This window comes from Heterocephalus glaber, unplaced genomic scaffold (genome assembly GCF_053883595.1).
Source record: "Heterocephalus glaber isolate CG9 unplaced genomic scaffold, H.glaber_assembly_v1.0 deba00001600, whole genome shotgun sequence".
Classification (NCBI taxonomy): domain Eukaryota; kingdom Metazoa; phylum Chordata; class Mammalia; order Rodentia; family Bathyergidae; genus Heterocephalus; species Heterocephalus glaber.
Genome location: NW_028258372.1, coordinates 42,430,929 through 42,450,584, shown reverse-complemented (window position 1 = coordinate 42,450,584; position 19,656 = coordinate 42,430,929). Strand labels below are relative to the sequence as shown.

The following is a 19,656-nucleotide window of genomic DNA, read 5'->3' as shown; positions in this document are numbered from 1 at the left end:
AATAAATACAGGAATTCGGTTCCTAGATTATTCACAGCATCTAGAGGAGCCTTCCATGATGGCCATTGGGCAGCAGAAGATGGAGTCTGAAGGGCCTGGCCAGCGAGGGCCCAAGAGCAGCCAGGAAGGGACACGCATTTGAACGGCACGGAAAGGGAGCGCGGACTGGGACTCAGAACTGGTAGAATCTGCCCATCCAGGTTAGGAGAATGTCCACTTCCCCAAAGGCTTTGGTCAGAGCTGCTTCAATCTCCAACTACAAGGGAAGCAGAGTAGAGATCCGTTAGGTGAGAAAGGAGTTTTCGCCGGGCGCAGTGGTACACGCCTGTAATCCAGCACTCCGGAGGAGCTGATGAGCTCACCTGCCTGTCGCTTGTCCCCCGTGCTGTGTCCGCTCAGGGGGAGGACAAAGAGGCCACTGAGCAGCAGTGGGAAAAGACTGAGGGAAAAGCACACGGCTCCCCTAACACCAAGAACCACAAAACACAGCTGTGGTGCCCGTGGTGGCTGCAGCCCAGCACCTGAGTCTGCCCTGCAGCCGGACGGCCACTTCCTAACGTGCATTAGCTCAGCACCATGTGTCTACAGGCTGGTGTGTCTTCTCCTCCAAGTGTGATCAAAATCATCATGCATGTTTTTTTTTTATATGGGGGTGAGTAGGTGCTGGGAATGAAGTTTGGAATTTCTTGGGTGGCTTATTTTAGGAAAAGGTTAAAAAATCTCCCATATTTATAGAATAGCATTTTAACTTGAAAACTAGCAGAAAAAGACCACTGTGTGATGCTTACAGAAAGCATGCACTAAGTGACACATTATATGTATGCTCCTGCCGGGTCAGGAGGGTTTGGGGCAAGTCTGGCGGCATCACCTACATTAAGCCCTGCATGAGGGTCCACGGCACCCTCGAGGGACAGCCCGAGCTGGTCCAGCCCTGCGGGACAGACTCACCTGTTTGAACGCTCTCTTGAACATCAGGAACCGCCTACGCGCTCTGTCACTGACAGAGAGCATCTCATTCTTCTGCTGGATGACAGAGAAATAAAACACAGCTGTGCCAGAGCTGGGCAGGGTTAGCGGCAAACACCCTTACTCTCCACTCCTGGCAATGTCGCAGGGGCTTCCACGCCCGAGAGGGCAGAGGCAATGCCCGTGTCCTCAACAGCCCGCCCACCATGGCAGCGTCGTCACCTCCATTCTCCAGCTGATAAAACTGAAGCCCAGAGAGGCCGAGCACCTCGCAAAATGTCACCCAGCAGATTAGAAGCAAACCTAGACCCGAACCCAGGACCCACTTCCATGACACCCACAATTCCCTGTTGTGGATTAAAGCCAGGACAGCATAAGGGGAGGGGAATATTCCCCAAGCACACAATTTCCCAGGCTCCTGAGCCTGGTGTTCTGCTCACACTGGGTTGAAGTTTTGACACAATGAAAACAAAGTTGTTGGCCAGGGTAGAGAAGGAGGGCAGCATGTTGGACTCAGCGATTTTGTGGTGGTAGTTTTTAAACACAGTGTTCAGGTAGAACTTCAGCAGGTCGTGGATGAGGTGGCAGCTCTCAGTGTCCTGGGGAGAGGCCCGGGTCACTGTGGAGCTGGGGCCCTGCTCACCTAAGCTCTGAGGGACACCCACACCCCATCTGAGGCAGAAGCAGCACAGTAGGGCAGGGCTTCCGGTGGACGAGGACAGCATGGGATTGAAGGAGCCTCCCAGAGCAGCTGCTGTCACACAAGAGGGACCCAGGTCGCAAGAAGAAGTGACCGCTGAAGGTCACACAGCCGTCACTGGCAGGCACAAGCCCGGCCCCGGGACTCCTGGTTCCCCACCTGGCTCATCTTCCACACCGCACAACCTCTCCAGTACGGGGAGGTGAGGGCCCTGAAAACACCGAACTGGGCTTTGGGTTGAGAGGAGGCGGGAAAATGACAGGGAAGAGAAGGAAAGAGAAACTTAATGTCCTAGAACACAGCAGTCACACTCTACCCCCTTGGTTCCTGAAGTTTGCTACCTCTCAGGGATCTGAGCTCAGTACATCCGTGTTCACTGACTGACTTGGTGGGAAATGAAGACAGCAATGGGTGAGAGACAGGATGGAAGAGAAGACAGCTTTCCCCCGAGTAGACATCCACTGTATTTATATAAGTAAAGAAAAAAAAGATGGACGGCCAGACTCTGGCTCAGTGGAAAAGATGTTTACAAGCTCAGTCCCCATTTCTCCCTACAAGCCCAGGTACAAGCAGTCCTGGCTCGTGCCGGGCCTTGTCCTGACAGAGGGAATGCTTCTGTCACCCCGCACATGGAGGGTGGCCTTTCCCAGCAACTGATTACCGAGACGTTCTGCAGGACCTCTCGCCGCAGCAGCCGGATGCTCGTGATGTTGTCCTGAGCTTGCTTTGGAAACACAGAAAAGATCTCTTCAGAGGAGGGGTCCACGCAGGAGCCACCCCTGCAAGTAGGGGCTGCTTCCCAGCCCCTGAATCTATCCCGGGTGTGAGACCCAAGGGGGCCCCAGGAAGGTCCATGCGCAGCTGGCCCCAGAGACGTGGGCACCTATGAAAACCACTTGCTTATCCCCAGCTCCCAGGAGTGGATGGAGTCCGGGCAGGAGTTCTAGGGCCCTGTCTGATGTCTGTGGTCATTTGAGGGGAGAGGAAACCAAACCCACAGGCCAGGTTCCCCTCCTGGAGCTGCTCTGCTGAGGAGGAGGGGACAGGAGGCAGAGGGCCGTGCCTGGAGCTCCCTCCTCAGGCCAACCACACATGTGTCCTCAGATGAACATGGAGCCAGAGTCCATCCAGGTCAAAGCCTGGATGAATTGAGCTTCCTTCCTTTCCCGTGGGCTCTTTATTTCACTAGGGGCCGACAGCATGTTTCTGAGCTTCCTCATGTGTAACATAAGGCTGCGAAGGCTCCTGACCTTGCAGAGTTCTTCTGTAGGAACGTGATAGGCAAGTTGCCAGGCTTCCCAACCACAAGGTCCAGTCCCAGCCTCCAGGGAGCCCCACCGTGTCCAGGTACAGACCCACAGGCGCTCACCACAGTGTCCTTCAGGCTCCGGAAGGCCTCCCACAGGCTGGGGAGAGCCACTCCCTCCACTCGGCATGGCCCAAACCGGAACTCGTGGCCCTGGAGCCCGGGCACCTGGCTCCAGAGAAGCAGGATCAGACCGAGAAGAGGGAAGGCAGCCGTCTGGAGCCAAGGGCCCATCTGTAGCAAAGGAAGGGCTGAGCGAAAGGGAGGCCACTGACCAAGAGGAGCGCCCCAGAAATAGCTCTGCTGCACAGAGTCTAGGGTAGTGCTGAGTGTGACCGTGCCCAGCGGCGCTCGTGTGGAAGCTGGCTCCGCTGTGACACACCGAGAGGTGGGACCGGCAGGACTGCTAGGAGGTGATTATGTCCCGAGTCCCTGGGAAAGGGTTAATCAGCTCATGGGCTGATGGGTTGATTCGCGGGTTATCTTGGAAGCAGGTCTGTCATTAAAGCCTGTTTGGCTCTGCATATGAGCACCCCTTCCACCACAGGATGCCCCTCTCCACTGGGGGGCCGCAGTCTCCCCGACAAGGACATCAGATGTGGCCCCCGATCTCAAACTCGCCAGCCTTCGAAATGTGAGCCCATAAGCATCTTTTCTTCGTACATTAGCCAGTGTCAGATATTCTGTCAGAGCAACAGAAAAGAGACTCAGGTGTGGATGTGGGTGCCTGTGGTGGTGGGAGGGGTTCCCAGGCTAGACTGTTGCAAGCCCGTGGCCTTGCCGGGTGCCCTGGGGTCGGCTAGGACCTCTGGGCCCCTCTGTCTTACTCCTCAGGTCTCGGCCTCCCAAACCATGCCCAGCCACGTCCACACATTCGGCCTGCTTCCTTCTCCATCATGGTTCTCCCTCGCCTCCAACCTGCTTGTCGAATGTAATCAGGAAGAGGGGAGAATGGAGTTCTTACGTGCACAGAGCACATCCAGGAGCCAGCCTCGGGAGAGGCAGCATCCCTCTGGCGGGAAGTCCCCAGGCACACTCAGGCAGGTCTGCTTCCCGGAGCTGGCCAGCCCTGATTCTTCCTTATCGGGGAGCCTGGGGTTCGTCCTGGCCCACGGGGACCGGCACAGAGGCTGGGCTGGGTCGCACAGTCACTCTGCCACTACAAACTCACTCAGCTCCAGGAACTGACTTTTCCAGGAACTGAACCAGAGGGAGGGATCAGAGCGCCCCTGAATCACCGTTAAAGCTTCCTCTAAAGGGCCATTGGGAATGACTGTGGAGCGCCTCCCAGCGGAAGAACTTGGCACCACCACCTATGTGTCATAACTACATGCAGACATCTTTCCAGGGCCGCCTTTGCCCCTGCTTTGCTTCTTTCCTGTTTGCTTCCCTCCCTGTCTCTGTCCTTCTCCTTCTTCCCTTCCTGTCTTCCTTCCTTCCGTGACTATAGAAGAACTGCCCTGGTCCGGGTGCTGTTCTCACACCAGAAGTGACTGTCACCCGCCCCACAGGGACAGCAAGCCCACAGGAGCCCTGGCTCTGCTGACAGCAGGATAAGCAAGGGGGGCCCTGGGCCAGTGTCCTCCTGCTCTGTGCCCCAGCGCCCCCATCAACATATTCCCCCCCCTGTGCTTCCAAACGCTGTGGGCTGAAAGTTCCTCTCTGGGACTCATAACCCAGCCTTGTCTGCCCAGCTCAACGTCTCCCTGGGGGAGAAAGCAGCCCTGTCCGATGCTGTCTTGTCCTTACCTGAACACTCAGAATGTTGACCTCCACCCCCACCTCCCTGGACCCCAGGCCCCAAACAAGGCGCAGTCTACAGCTTCCAGGGAAAGGGCAGGAACCCTCGCCACTCACCTCAGGTCCGGCTGTCCGGCTGTCTGCAGGGAGCTGGTCCTTCTGCAGGAAGGGAAAGCAGAGCAGCCCTCAGTGCACTCCAGTCCTGAGTAGACCTTCCCAGCTGTGGAAGTTGTGTGAAGGCAACCTCAGCTTCTGGCAGGTTTGTAGATCAGGGGATGGGGAGGGGCAGAGGAGAAAGGAAGACTGCTCATGCTTCCCCAGGGAATTCCTTCTCTCCTAGTCACCCTCACTTTCAGACCACAGGCACGGCAGAGAGAAGTCCCTGAGGTGAAGCAAGACCCGCGTCTGAGGTCAGGCTCTCACACTGCCTGGGTGATGGCAAGCAAGTCTCCTAGCTTCCTGGAGAGGCGGGTTCTACATTTATAAAATTAAAATTTAAAAGAATCCGGCTGGGGATTTAGCTCAGTGGTTTCACTGCTTGCGGCACAAGCACAAAGACCCGAGTTCGATCCCCAGTACCAAAAAAAAAAAAAAAAGAAATGACCAAAATTTAAAACACAATGCAAATGGTCAGAAATCCCCTACATACAAGCCTTCTTTTACCTACGTTCTTGACCCTCCCTCTGTCAAACCTGCTCACCTTCTCAAGTACTTCTAGCCCAAATTCCATCTCTTTGTTCAGAGACAGCCCGGCAGATTGTCCCTACAATAAAGGCTTGTTGTGGCCTGGTCTGGTATTGGTTTTTGGCTTTTTTTACCTGACACTTTGGAACCCTGCGTACAGCCTCTCAGCTCCTCTGTCAGTGTCAGCTGTCAGGATGGGTCACGGCCTTGCTTGACCATGTTACTTTCAGTGAAAGCATGGGAAACTTTTCCCTCTTTGTGACCCTCCTTTGGCATGCGGTACATTTGTCCTCTGGTGCCCAGCAATCTCCCTGCTCAGAAGGTTGAGTGACTTACCAAAGACGTAGGATCCTGTAGGAAAGGTTCCTTTGTGTCTTGGATCTTTCTTGACCTTGAGGGGCCAGGGCCAAAATATTGGCTGTCCTCTTAGCCCAGTTACCTTTCTAGTTTTGGCCTCCAAACTTTACTTGTTGAACACCCAGAAGAGAAGATCAGTCACATAAGTATTTTAGTAGGAGCAGTGAGCTTAACTTATAATTTCATCTGGACATTCAGCACTTCTGAAATATATTTTATCAACCATGGTCATTTTAGTAGTTGAATCCATGTCCATCTTAGCACAGAATAGTCTTTTAGTCAAACACCTCCATCTGATCACAGGACATGAAATGACATAAAGAAAACTCTTATTTATTGTCCTTTAGTAGGATGCCATCTAAAGAGAACATACAGATTAGCCTATAAATGTACCTTAGGAGTTCATAGTGTCTAGCCTTTAATTTTAGTGTGTGACATTGTTTCAACTGGTTGGTGACTGAACATCCCTAAGTATGGTGACACATATAACATGCATCACATAAGTTTTTAAGAAGACTATTATTTGACTCGTTTTCTCATGCTGGCTTGACATGTACCTCTTATCACAAGTAGCTGGAGTGCAAGAAAAAGGCAGATACCTGAGTCAAAAAAGATCATTATCACAAAGAATATCCTAGAAGACTCATACTACATGAAACCCTTTGTCCCTTAATTTTGTTTTGTACCGAGAGAATTTTAAATAAAACCTTATTGTTTTCCCACAGAAAACTTAACTGTTTGACCATGACCAATTTTTACATATCACAATAATATGTTTAGCTATGTATTTCCCACAGGCTATGGGAATTATTGGGGTCTCCTTTGTGAACAAAGGCTGGAATAAATTTTTCCAGGCAGCTGCTCCTTTATTTACCAAGGGGAGTCCTGTCCTATAGTTTTCCTAAGCCCAAGAATCTTTATTTAATTATCTTAACAATTTTTTAGATGACCTATGAGAGCCAGATCGTAACAATTAACACATTATTTTTTGAAAACCAGTGGACATTATTTGGATAATCTGGCAACCTGGGAGAAGCTGTCTTTTATTAAATTATCTATAAGCCAACTTGAGTTACAGGCAAACATCTTTAAAAAATCCAAAATGCCAAAAGAAAAAGCTCAAACATAACAGCTGTATGTGTTGTAGCAAATTGAACAGAAACACACACACATACGACAACTTGTTTATAAACTCAAGTACATTCAGATGTATTTGGCCAAGTTGAATTATAACTTTTATAATTTTTAGTTTTATAATTATAAAAAAGACTAGTCAGAACTTTGTAGGTCAATTACAGAGATCTCTTATAATAAGAATCAAAAGGAATAAAATCTTCTACATCTGTGAAAGCAAAAACAGTTTAAGATGGGCCCTAAGCTGACGGTTCATCTGACTGGAATACCCAGCTATACAGGCTTCTCATGGTTGCTTTGATAACCATAGTTGTTCGATAGCTACATGTAATTGTTCCCTCTAAAGGGACAGAACTTTAAAGGTAATTGTGACTATTTCCAGTGGGATCTGATCAGGCCAGGTTTGCATGTGGAAGAGACTAGGTGACACTCTTTGGAGCTAAGCATGAATTCCAAGCAGTGAGGGAAGAAGGCCTGCCAAGGCTCCAACCTGCTGTGCTGCAAATGTCTACCTATGACAGTTTTTCCCATTTTGAAAAGAAACAAAGGGAAAGAAGGTGTCCCCATCTATCCCTCTTGTTCTGTGCCCAATCCAAGGTGCCCCTTAGACTTTTATCTCATCCAGTGCCAGTGGCTGCTGACTAGAGGTGCAAGGAAGTGACAAAGCCAGGTTAGCTGTTCTTACCCTTCTCTAATTTTGCCTGAGGGCTGAAAGACAAATAAATCTGGACCAAAACTTTTACATTTATTTTTTGAGAGTTTCAGGATTAAACCTAGACCAGTTTTCTCTATGTCCCAGAGATAAATGAAGGTCAGCTTTACTCTGGAAGGATTCCATGGAGAGGAGACTCACCACTCTGGAAGCTTTATCTTGAAATCCAACAGCCACAGAAAAGGGAAGTGTCTCAAACCAAACACTGTTGAAAACTGCGTTATTTCTCAGGAGCAGGGCAATGGAGAAGGGACAGAAGAGTGCCTTTTAGTATGGCACCATCTCAGGTGTAGAAGGACAATTAAGACCAGGAGCTTTTCCAGAGTGGATCTACGATCCTTAGCAAAACATGTCTCCAGAGACAAAAGCTATGATTGACTCCCACTCCATTGCCAAGCAGAAAATCAAACCAATAATCAAAGAACACGAATGGCTGCTTTTTGCCCCTTGAAAGGAATGAGTGTTCTTAACTATATTGTTTAGGGCTTACCCTTTTTTTTTTTTTTTTTTTTTGGTACCGGGGATTGAACTTGGGACCTTGCACTTGCGAGGCAGGAGGCAGAACCACTGAACTAAATCCCTGGCCTAGGGCTTATCCTTTTAATGAATTACTCTGAATCTATAATATCTAATTTATGATTTAAATACCCTACAGGCTGTTGAGCAGGTCCCTGATGTAGAAACACTCCCAAAGTCATGGCTCACCTTTTATTAACATACAAACTGAAATGGTGTCCTGTAGTTATGCACTTAGAAGTGCTTGTTTGAACTCCTAGTGTGTGGTCTGGGAATGAGTTCCCCAGGTGTCTGTCTCTTGGGTTTTTCTATAAGCTGATAGAGGAGTCACACAATCTCATTATATCCTGCTATCTGAAGGCCACAAAAGCCTGTAATTTCCAGGAATCTCCTTAGTTGTTTTGGAGTCTTGGGCTGTGGAAAGGAAAGAAATGGTTTAATTCTTTCTTCCCCCAGTCTTTAGGTTCCCTTAGATATAATAAGGCCTAAATATTTTACCTCAAGGCTATAAAGTTGTGTCTTAGATCTAGAAATATTGTAACCCCAGTCTGTTAGAAAATTCAACAGACCAGATGTCTTGGCTAGAAAGCTCTTCTGAGGGGGCACATAACAGCATACCATCTACATATTGCAAAACTGTGACTTGGGAAAAACTATAGTATTTCCTTTTATCAAATCAGGATGTAGGTTTGAACCACCCCAGGCATGGTCTTCATCATTTATGTGTGTAGGGGAAAAATGCCTTTATGGACAGGTTATGGACTTTGAAATGTTGACTGTGGACTTCTAAATGCTATATGGTGATTTTTTTGGATGTTTAACCAGCTTGAGCTTTATTTGGACTTTTTCTCTCTGCTAGCGAGTTAAAAGCTCCCCTTAAATTTTTCTTCAACTTGTTCGGAGTTTATTTCAAAATCCCTAGTAGTCAGACCACTCCTCCTTCCAGAAAGTCAGACTAAGACAAACTTGCAACAACTGTTTTGTCTTAAACTAGGGAAAATAACAATCAGTAACTTGGCACTTGTGTTTTTACATGCTAACTAGAATATGGGACTATTTTAGCCAGCCTTTCTCTTCATTCCTGCCGGCATAGGAAGTCAATAAGAGTGCCTTCACTTGGGCTGGGGATTTAGCTCAGTGGTTCTGCTGCCTGCCTCACAAGCACAAGGACCTGAGTTTGATCCCACCACTGTGGCCTTGCTGGTTGTACCCCACAGGGCCTCTCTTTTGAACCAGCTTCACTCACAACCTGCAGCTTTCCTGAAGCAGATGTTCCACATCACTGGCATCCTTAACTTCCTGGAGTCTCCACTGCAACTTTGACATCATTCCAGTAGCTTTGTGCACTGCTCTCTCAGGGGCACATTGCTTGGGCTTCCTTTGAAATCTGGGCTGAAGCCTTTTAACCCCACAGCTCTTGCATTCTGCATGCTGGTGCATCATATGAACAGTCCCAAAATCTGCTGTAAATGAAAACAGTAGATAGCTCCTCTTGAACTAAAGCTGTGACAGCCTTGGAGTACCTGTATGACTGAACACAGTGAAATGAATCCTGAAGAACTAATTCTCCAGAAGGTGCTTTCTGAGCAGGAGTCCCGGGGACTTTCTACACAAGTGAAATGTTTTTATTTTTGTATCTTTGAGCCTGTAATGGGTGATGTGTTGCTGATTTCTGAGATACTCTCAAGGTATCTTTCTTCTTATCCCTGTAAAAAATATTTAGTTTCTTTTTAATGACACCAATCTCTTCAGCAACCACACATCTTTTAGCTCCAATTCAACATGTGGTTCCTTTTGGGAAAAGATTTAAGTTTTTCAAATTTCTCTGCTCTGCTTTTTGCCCCTGATTTTCACTATAAATCTAACTAAAAGCAGCCAGCAGTGTCCATACCACAGGCTGAATGTTGAGCTGTCTTGAAATTCACCCCACCAGATAATTAGTCCACTGTTCTTAAACTTATTCTCATGAAAAGCCTCAAGACATAGGCATAATTTGGATGAATTTTTGCCAGAGTGTAACAAATATGACCTGTAGTCCAATTTTCAACAGGGCCTTCATTCCCATCTGAAACCTTCTGAGCCTGGCCATTACTGTCTGCATTCCTACCAGCATTCTCATCTTCTTACAACATTCTGGGACTTCTCTGGGTCACAACTTCAAACCTTTCCAAAAACCCAATTCAAAACTCTTTTGAACAACATGGTAAGATACAGTAACAGCAACAACCCCACTTCTCTAGCACCCATTTTCTCTACTAGTCAACTTTCTCATCACTGAGACACAATACCTGACACTCACAATTTAAAGTAGGAGAGATTTAATTTGGCTCATGGTTTCATGGGGCAGAAACAGTGTGGTGGAAGCATATGTTGGAGCAAGATAACTACTTCACATTGACAGAGCAGAGAAATACCGATAGAGAGGAAGGGACAAAGGACCAGATATAGTACCCAAGGTCACGCCGTCACATCCCACCCAAACATACCCAAAAGTGTGCTTTAATAATCCTCTTATCAGCTCCCAAGTTGATTACATTGGCTGCACTAAGCTTAACCCCACAGCACCCTTCCCCACACTCCTCACACAGGTCAACTGTCCTGCAGTCTGATCCCCCTTTAAAATCTCTCTCACTCACTTAGACTTCTTTAAGCTCACAACTCTTATCACATTATTCCTCAGCTCTTAAATCACCTTTGGTGTCTGGTAAGGAGTGGTCCTCCCTTCCACCCATTGTTCTCTTTCCACTTTTATGCATCTCCCACTCAGGGCCCAGCACAGAGCCTTCTCCTTATCCAGTGCCCATTTAAGGTGAGTCAATGCCCATTTTCAATAGCTCTATTTTCATTTTTCCTTCCATTCTTTTTCTTTAAATCCCTTTTCCCTTCCTCCCCTCCCCTCCCCAATCTCTGGCTCCCCTCCCCATCTGAGCAATATTAGGGAGCATTCCTACTCCCTAATATCTCTCCTCAGTTTTGTTCCTTATTTTTCCCCATTAAGTTTATTGGTACATTTTAGATATAAAATACAGTTACATTCATCATTGGGATCTTGTACCTTTACATGAGTATTTTGATTCTTATTTTTCCCCTTCCCCTGGCCTCACTTCACCCCCTCCACCCTTCCCTATTTGCAAAGACTTTGTTTCCACTTTTTTCTTTTCTCACATTTTTTCTTTTCCCTTCTTTCCTTTGCCCTACCCCTCCCACTTCCCCTACTCCTTTAGACCTTTTCTTCCTATTACATAATATCAATTATACATTTTTATTACAGTATCAAAATTTAGAGGACATTACCACAGATTTTACAGAATTTAAAAGGATATAGAAAGCATATTACAAAAATATTTTTTGAAATAAATTTGACAACTTCTAAGAAGTACCTTGGAAGACAAATTAATGAAACTGACTCTGGAGGAAATATAAAATTTGAATAACACCTACTAAAGAAAGTATATTCCTAGCTTGTTAACCTACCTATATGACAACAGGCTCATATACATTTTAACTGATAAAATATATCGAACATTTAAAGCAGAAAAAAGAAGGAACACTTCTCCCCTCATTTTAGGAAATCAACATTGTGCTAATCCTAAAACTGGATAAAGATAATAGAAGAAAAAAGTATGAACATAGATAGAAATTTGTTTAACAAAACAAACTATTAGAAGTCAGATTTGGCAGTATGTAGAAAGTGGTTTTATTATAGGGATGGCAGTGTTGGTTCAGCATTGGAAGATCCATCCCCATAAGTCATCATTTTAACAGAGGAAAGAAAAAAGCCATATGATCCTGTCAGTAGTTGTAGAAAAAGTATTGGACTAAATTCTACAGCTGTTCATGGTAAAAGCTATCAGGAGACTAGAAATAGAACAGAACCTTCTCAACAGATAAGCCATATACTCCATACTTCCAGCAAAAATGCCTTATATGAATGGAAAAGATACAATGCTTTCTCCTTAAGGTGGGGAACAAGGGCAGATATGCCTACTCTTCATCTGTCCATTAAACATTGAAACATAGGCCCAAAACAAAATAGTCTGCCAATAAAAGGAACAAATAGCTTAGGATTGGCAAGGTAGAAGTAAAATGTTTATATGTAGATGAAATGATCATCTACAGGGAAAATACTAAGAAATCTCTAGGAGCCCCTAGAACTTGTATTTGAATTTAGCCGATTAGAAAACATTAAAAATTCATATAAAAATTCAGGTTTATGTATACTTGCTATAAATGAAGAACTGGATATTGAAATTTAAAAGTTATGTAGGAGTACAAAGGACCTAGAAAAGTAAAAAGAAAAAAATAACAATGTCAGAAGACATTAATAACTTAATTTTAAGACTTCCTCTAAAGCTACAGTAATCAAGGCAGTGCTGGTGTAAGGAAACGCATATAGATCAATGGAATAAAACAGAGAATCTAGAACTAGAACCACTCATTTATGGTCCACTGAGTTTTGAAAGATTATTTAACATTAACATTTTATAGAACATAAACTCAATTCAAGAGCAGAGGAAAAGATAATGTTTTCAGCAAATGGTACTAGAACACTTGGTATCTGTATATAAAAAATTAACCTCAACCCTTTGTTTCCATACATAAAAATAACTTGAAAGAATCTATGAACCTAAGTATGAAAGACTAAAACTATAAAACTTAAGAAGAAATTATAAGGGAAAATGTTCATGAATTTAGGATAGGTAAGAATTTCCTAGGATACAAAAAACATGATGTATAAAAGAAAGAAATTGATAAATGAGATTCCATCAAAATTTAGAACTTTAAATAAAATCATTAAGAAAATGAAAAGTAGTCCTTAAACAGAGCATATTTATAATGCATATAACCTAAAACCAGAATATATAAAGAACTCTTACAGCTAATTAATAGACAACCCAATTAAAAAGTCGACACAAGAAGATGATAAATAGCCAGTAGAGATACGTATTGACTTGTCATTGTCATGACTTTTTCTTTTTGTTGGATTCTCCTCCTTTGCATTTAATTTCTTGTCATGCCCAATGGATTAATTCTGCTGGGCTTCCTGGGATTGTGATCCTTGTTGTCTTTTCCTAGGATATTATCTAAAATTTTTTGGAGTGCTGGTTTGGTATTCATGAAGTTCCTAAGGTGGTCTTTGTCATGAAAGTATCTTATTTCCGCATCAATTTTGAAAGATAGTTTTGCAGGGTACATCAATCTGGGTTGGAGGCTGTTTTCCTTTAGGGCTTGAAATACATCACTCCAAGCTCTTCTAGCCTTGAGGGTTTGCATTGAGAAGTCTGCTGTGATTCTGATGGGCTTTCCTTTGTATGTGATTTGTTTCTTTTCTCTAATTGCTTATAGAATTTTGTTCTGTTGGGTTTCTGGAATCTTAACAATTATATGCCTATGTGTAGATTTTTTGGATCAAGGCTATTTGGAGTCCTATAGGCCTCACTTATCTGTATGTCAAGTTCTTTTCCCCTGCTTGGGAAGTTTTCTGCCATTATTTCTGTGAAGAGATTTTTTTATGTCATCTCCACTCTCTCCTGTTTCTTCATTGAGCCCAATCAGTCTTATGTTATTCTTCTTTGCATCATCTAGCAGCTGCTGGATTGATTTCTCATGGTCCCTTACTATTTTTAAGCAATTTTTCTTTTCCTTGTTACTAATTGCAATCTTATCTTCTATGTCTTAAATTTTGTCCTCAAATTGGCTCATTCTGTTGCATAAGCTTTCAATGGAGTTTTTAATTTCCTGGAAATTTGTTTGTATCTGTTTTATGGATTCCATTTGTTTCCTATGTTGGGATTCCATCATGTTCCTCAGTTCCCCTATTTTTTTATCTGTGTCTTCTCTAGGTTTACTAATCATATCTTGCACTATGGGCACAATCTCTGCTGTTATCTGAGAAATTATTTCTGATTTTATTTTTTCCAGATCCTCTTTTGTTGCCAGTTCAGGGAGTCCAGGTGGCTGCATATCAGTGTTCCATCTTGTTTCCCTTTGGAGTTGCTTTAGGTGATCTGGAAGTCTGGTTTTGAGACTTGTTTACCTGTCTTCTCATTTTGACAGTGGTGGGGGTGTGTTTGGGGGGTGTTGCTGGCGCCTGCTCAGCTCACCTCCTGTGCACTGAGAGGGGTAGTACATTGGCCCAGAGGCCTCCTCCTGGGTGCTGGGAGCAGCTTACCTCCTGTGCGCTGGGGGAGGGGGTCAGTTTTGCTCCTTATTTATACTCTGGGAAACAATGTGATTGTTTAAAAATATGATCTTTAAACTTGTATGTCTGATTTATTTCATGTAAGATTAGGTCTTGAGATGCACCCATTTATCTAAAAATGTCTTAAGTTTATCCTTCTATATGGCAGAATAGTACTCCATTGCTTACAAATACCACATTTTCTTTATACAGCCATCTCTTGATGGGCATATGGGCTGTTTCCAAGATTTAGCTATTATAAATTTGTGGTGCTATAAACATAGGTATGCATATATCACTGTAATGTGATGACTTTAACTCTTTTGGGAAGATCTCTAGAAGGGGAATAGCAGGGTAAATGGACCCTCTAGTTTTAGCTTTTTGAGGAATTTCCATACTGCTTTCCATAAGGGTTGTACCAATTTACACTCCGCCAACAATGGAAAAGAATTCCTTGTCCCCACAGCTTCACCAACATTTGCTATTGGTTGATTTCTTGATGATAGTCATTCTTTCTGGAATTAGGTGGATTCTCAGTGTTCTTTTAATTTGCATTTCTTGAATGGCCAGTGATGTTGAACATTTTTTTCATGTATTTATTGGCTGTTTATACTTCTTAATCTAAGAAGTGTCTATTCTTTTGCAGTGCCCATTTTTTAATTGAGCCTTTAAATTTGATGGGTGTAATTTTTTGACTTCTTTATATATCCTAAATATTAGTTCTCTATCTGAGGAGTAACTGGCAAAAATGTTTTCCTATTCTGTAGGTTGTCTTTTCACTCTGCTGGTAGTTTCCTTTGCTGTGCAAAAGCTTTTTAATTTAATGTGATCCCATTTGTTGATTCTTTGTAATATACCCTGTGCAACAAGGGTTTTTTTCATAAAGTCTCTGCCTACACCAATGACTTCAAAAATTTTACCTATTCTATCTCCCAACAGAATGTTTCTGTTTTAATAATTAGATATTTAATTTATTTCAATGCTATTTTTTAGTGCTTGGTGAGAGATATGGGTCTACGTTCAATCTTTGGCATGTAGAAAGCCAGCTTCCCCAGCATCATTTGTTAACACCTCCAGCAAAGGTGTTTGGCCCCTTTGTCAAAGATATGGTACTTGAGTGCACCTGCAGTTGTTTCTGCAGCTTCTATTCTGTTCCATTGATTCACAAATCTGTTTTATTTTTCCCAGAACCATACTATTATTATCGCTGTAGCTTTGTAGTATAACTTCAAATCTGAGATTGTGATTCCCCCTCCCTTGCCTTTGTTGCCCAGAATTGCTTTTGCTATTCTAGGCCTCTTCTGGTTCCATATGAATTTTAAGATTGTATTATCCAGTTCTGTGAGGTATGTTATTAGAATTTTATTTGAGTTCTCATTAAATCTGTATATCAGTTTTGGAAGTATGGCCATTTTTGCTATATTGGTTCTGCTTATTCTAGAACAGGGGATATCTTTCTTTTCATTTTCTGATATTCTCTTTGATTTCCTTTTTCAAGATACTATAGTTTTTATTGTAGAGGTTTTACACTTCCTTGTTAGGTTAATTCCTAAGTATTTTGTATTTTTTGATACTATTGTGAAAGGTGCTGTTTCCTTAATTTCTTTCTCATTGGGAACTTCTTATTTTCTATGTATAAAACCTGCATGATAGAATGCTATTCCATCACTGAAAATAATTTATATATACATTCTCAATAAAAAGACTTTATAACAGTTTAGATTTTTAAAACTCAAGTCACAGATGGTATATACACTATGATTTCATTTTTTCTGAAGAATAAAATGGATCAAAAATGATCAAGAAATATAAATGCCAAGATGTTAACAGCTTCATCTTTGGTGAGATGATGTGTTATAAATCTTTATAGTTTACCTGTATTTCCGAGTTTTATGTAATGTGTCAGTCTTTTTTAAAAGTTATTTTAAATTTGAATAAATTATTATTTAATTGCCCACTAAAATTTTTGGAGTTCCCCAACCTGGCATTGCACATTCCCTGAGACGTAGGCCAGTTTCCTCTCCCTCACACTCCCACACAGCACCTGGGAGGGTCATGCACTGAACTGTTCATCTCCCCCTCAGCCCTGCTCCTGTGTTCAGTGGACTCTGGACATATTTACGGCCTGCAGCACACACACTTCCTCTGCAGCCTCGACAGCAAACATGGGTGCCTTGTCAACTACCAAAACCGATTGCATAGATACGTATGCACATGTGAACCTGCATGCACATGTATGTGTACACATGTAAATGTATGTCCATGTGCACTCACACATGTTAAGAACATTTATTTTGAAGGAATAAGATTACAGGCTGAGAAGATTTTATCTTCATCTTTAAACCATTTATATAATTTGTATAAATAAAGTTGACAAAGACCACTTTACAAGGAGGATTGAGATTTGCATTAAAAAATTTTACCCATTCTTCATGGATATTTTCTGGAAGCCATTCCCAAAAGTTCCAGGGAATTTCTGTACTTCTTGAATACTGCAGCAATTTGAACTTGCTTTGTGATGTTTAATTCTTATTCATCTCTCTCTCTCTCTCTCTCTCTCTCTCTCTCTCTCTCTCTGTGGGAAAAGGGCATGTCTCACGTGCTTCACTTTCCTCACTCTGCCCAACATAGTAACTTACAGAATATATAAGATATGGATGTGAAAAGTGTCCAGAATGATTTGAAATCTGTATTTTGTTGGCTTAACCTCACAGCATGAGCAGAGAATTGTTAGGTTGGATACCCTCTTGGAAATATGATGGACATTGCAGTTGCCACCTCCTACTTGTAGTTTTCCTCTTCTTAGAACACAACTTCACTGCCACATTGAAGTTAGCTTTGGCCATGGGCTGTTTTGACCAGTGAAACATGTTAAGAAGCATGTGTAATTCTAGTGGATGCATTTAGGATCCAGTCACAGCTCCCAAGTCCTCTCATCCTCTGCTGACGGTGAGATGACAGCATTATGAGATGGTAGCATTTCCTCCATTCTGGGCCCTGAGTGTCCATGATGAGTAATGTCTATTAGACATATGAATATCAAATAAATGAGTAACAGCATGTAAGGTCCCCCTGAAAGAGATTAAGGTGTTGTCTGCTACTGTAGCATAACTCAGCCTAACCAAATATGGAAGGAATGTCAGAGGAGAGAAAGGGTTTTAAACAAGCCAGGGGTGGTGTCTTGTGCCTGTAATCCTAGCACTTAGGAAGGCTGAGGTAGGAGGATTGCAAGTTCAAGTCCCACCTAGGCAACTTAAACGTGGTCTTAAAATAAAAAATCAGAAGGGCAGAGAATGCAGCTCAGTGGTAGAGCACCCGAGTTTGATCTCCAATACTGGACATAATGAGTGCTGGTTAAAATGAATTTAGACTCTTCTATCAGCAAACAATTTAGACTGTGACACCCAGTGCCACAGACTGCTGGACAATGGACTTAGACTCTGCTGTTGACAAAACTGCTCCCACAGGCTAGTGACATAGCCCACTGTACATCTGTGCTCCTGGGACACAGTGGTGACCACGCACTCACCGGGGTGAGGTTGTGGTGGTATCATGCCTCCACTTTAGGGCCCTCAGAGAGCTGTGCAGTTCACCCGGGCCACTCAGAGGGCACAAGAGCTCCAGAAGGGGTAGTGGAGGGAACGCAGAACACTTATCTGCAGAAGACATCCTTTTGCCCTTGGTGAGAGTGATGCAGAGCACCTCCTATTGCAGAAGCTGAGGTGTCAGTGAAACGTTTAAGAGGAGTCAAATGCTACACAATGGACACACACACACATGCACACATCCACACACACCACACACACAGTACTTACCACACAGACTTTAAAAGAAAGGCAAGGTAAGGCCTGGCGTGTCTAAGCTTGCCCCAGAATAAGAGAAACTAGAAATGGCATCTCCAAAAAGGCTTACATGTGAATCTTGAAATGCAGGACGTCTTGGGTTCTTGAACCAACAACTTTCCTTTTCTTCTTTTGACCTCTGTCTCCAGCCTTTGCCCACAGCTACGTGATCAGATGCAAAGACCATCGAAAGCCAAAGAAACAATGAAGAACAAAACAAAAGCTGTTTCCAGCAACTGTGGGGTGGGGCTGTCTCGATTCCACTTCTGAAAAATATCCTCCTGGAAAGTGCATTACTCATGCAAACGAAGGAAGCCATAGGTATTGTATTCCTGCCTAGAAAGGCCAGCACCTCTCTTTCTAGGCCCAAGAGACGACGGCCACAAGACAGTGGATTTAGTTACTTAATCCTGGTTGAGTGAATTCTGTTTTCTCACAATAAAATAATAATTATTTGGAATAGCATAACTTGAATACCCATGTTTCCATAGCCAGTGTTTAAAAATTAGAAATGAAAATCCCCAGTTCTGTGGGCCCATCTGCTCACATAAGCAGAGCCGATGCATGCAGTCTCTTTCCTTGGCATGTTCTGGGGATACGCAAGGGTGCTTCTCCTAAGTCCACAAACCAGGTGTGCTGTCAGGGCTGGCGGAGCCAACTGGCACCAACTCCAGTGCCGCCCACTTCCTGCTGCCACCTGCTCCTGCCAAAAGTGCTTTAAGGTCACACTCATCCCTAATTGGCCGTTTGAGCCCAGAGTGTGGCAGAGTTTGGCGAAGCAGCTTCCTTCACACTCAGAGCCCTTCTTGGATGCCTACAGACCTCTGGAGTGGTGCAACGGGGGAGTTCCTGCTAGAATGGGAGTGGACTTCAGCAGTACCAGGGACGCTGGTTCCTACGGCTGAGCCTAGCTCACCTCCAGCTCCCAGCTCCTTTCTTTCTCAAGTGAACCATCTTTGAAGGGTGGAGGCCGCCAGTAAGCCCTTTGCAATCTGGCTTCTCTATGCCGTCTGTCATCCATGCTTACGAGTGCCTGAACCCCAGGTATGACCAGAGTTCAAGCCCTTTCCTCACTGCATTTCAGTGGAAGCAAATGGACTTTTGCAGGGACCGAAGTTGCCTAACTCTGCTGGCTGAGTTTCTTTGTGTTGTGGGGTTAGAAGGGGTGTCAGCTCTAGCTCAATAAGCCAACCGGTTGTGCAATGCTTTACAAAGTACATCTACAATTTGATATTCACAAAAACCCTGAGAGATCAATAGAGCAGACAGCATTATCCCTTTTTTATGGGTTAGAAAGTCAAAGCAAAGTTTAGTGGCTTGCCTAAACTCATAGAGCTAGAAGAGCAAACTATTTGGAATGGGCCCCAGGTCTCCAACTCCAAGTCTAGCCATATGGAAGGCGATTCTGTGTGCCAATGATATGCAGACCGTGGAAGCATCCTCTTTGTTGGGTTGCCAGCTGTGTGGCTTCACTCCTCGACACTCCAGTTCCCTCATCTGCAAAGTGAGAATGAGACT

At 44.0% G+C, this 19,656-nt stretch overlaps 1 protein-coding gene across 1 annotated transcript; it reads right to left on the bottom strand.

Moving 5' to 3' along the window:
- Positions 1–28: 28 nt before the first annotated feature.
- Positions 29–6,162, bottom strand: Il24 (interleukin 24). The gene is made up of 6 exons (XM_021242430.2): positions 4,830–6,162; positions 3,036–3,206; positions 2,328–2,390; positions 1,407–1,565; positions 949–1,023; positions 29–256 (listed from the first exon to the last, which is right to left on the bottom strand). Exons 2-6 carry the CDS (start codon positions 3,204–3,206, stop codon positions 173–175), a joined length of 552 nt encoding a protein of 183 aa, XP_021098089.1. The 5' UTR covers positions 4,830–6,162; the 3' UTR covers positions 29–172.
- Positions 6,163–19,656: the final 13,494 nt, after the last annotated feature.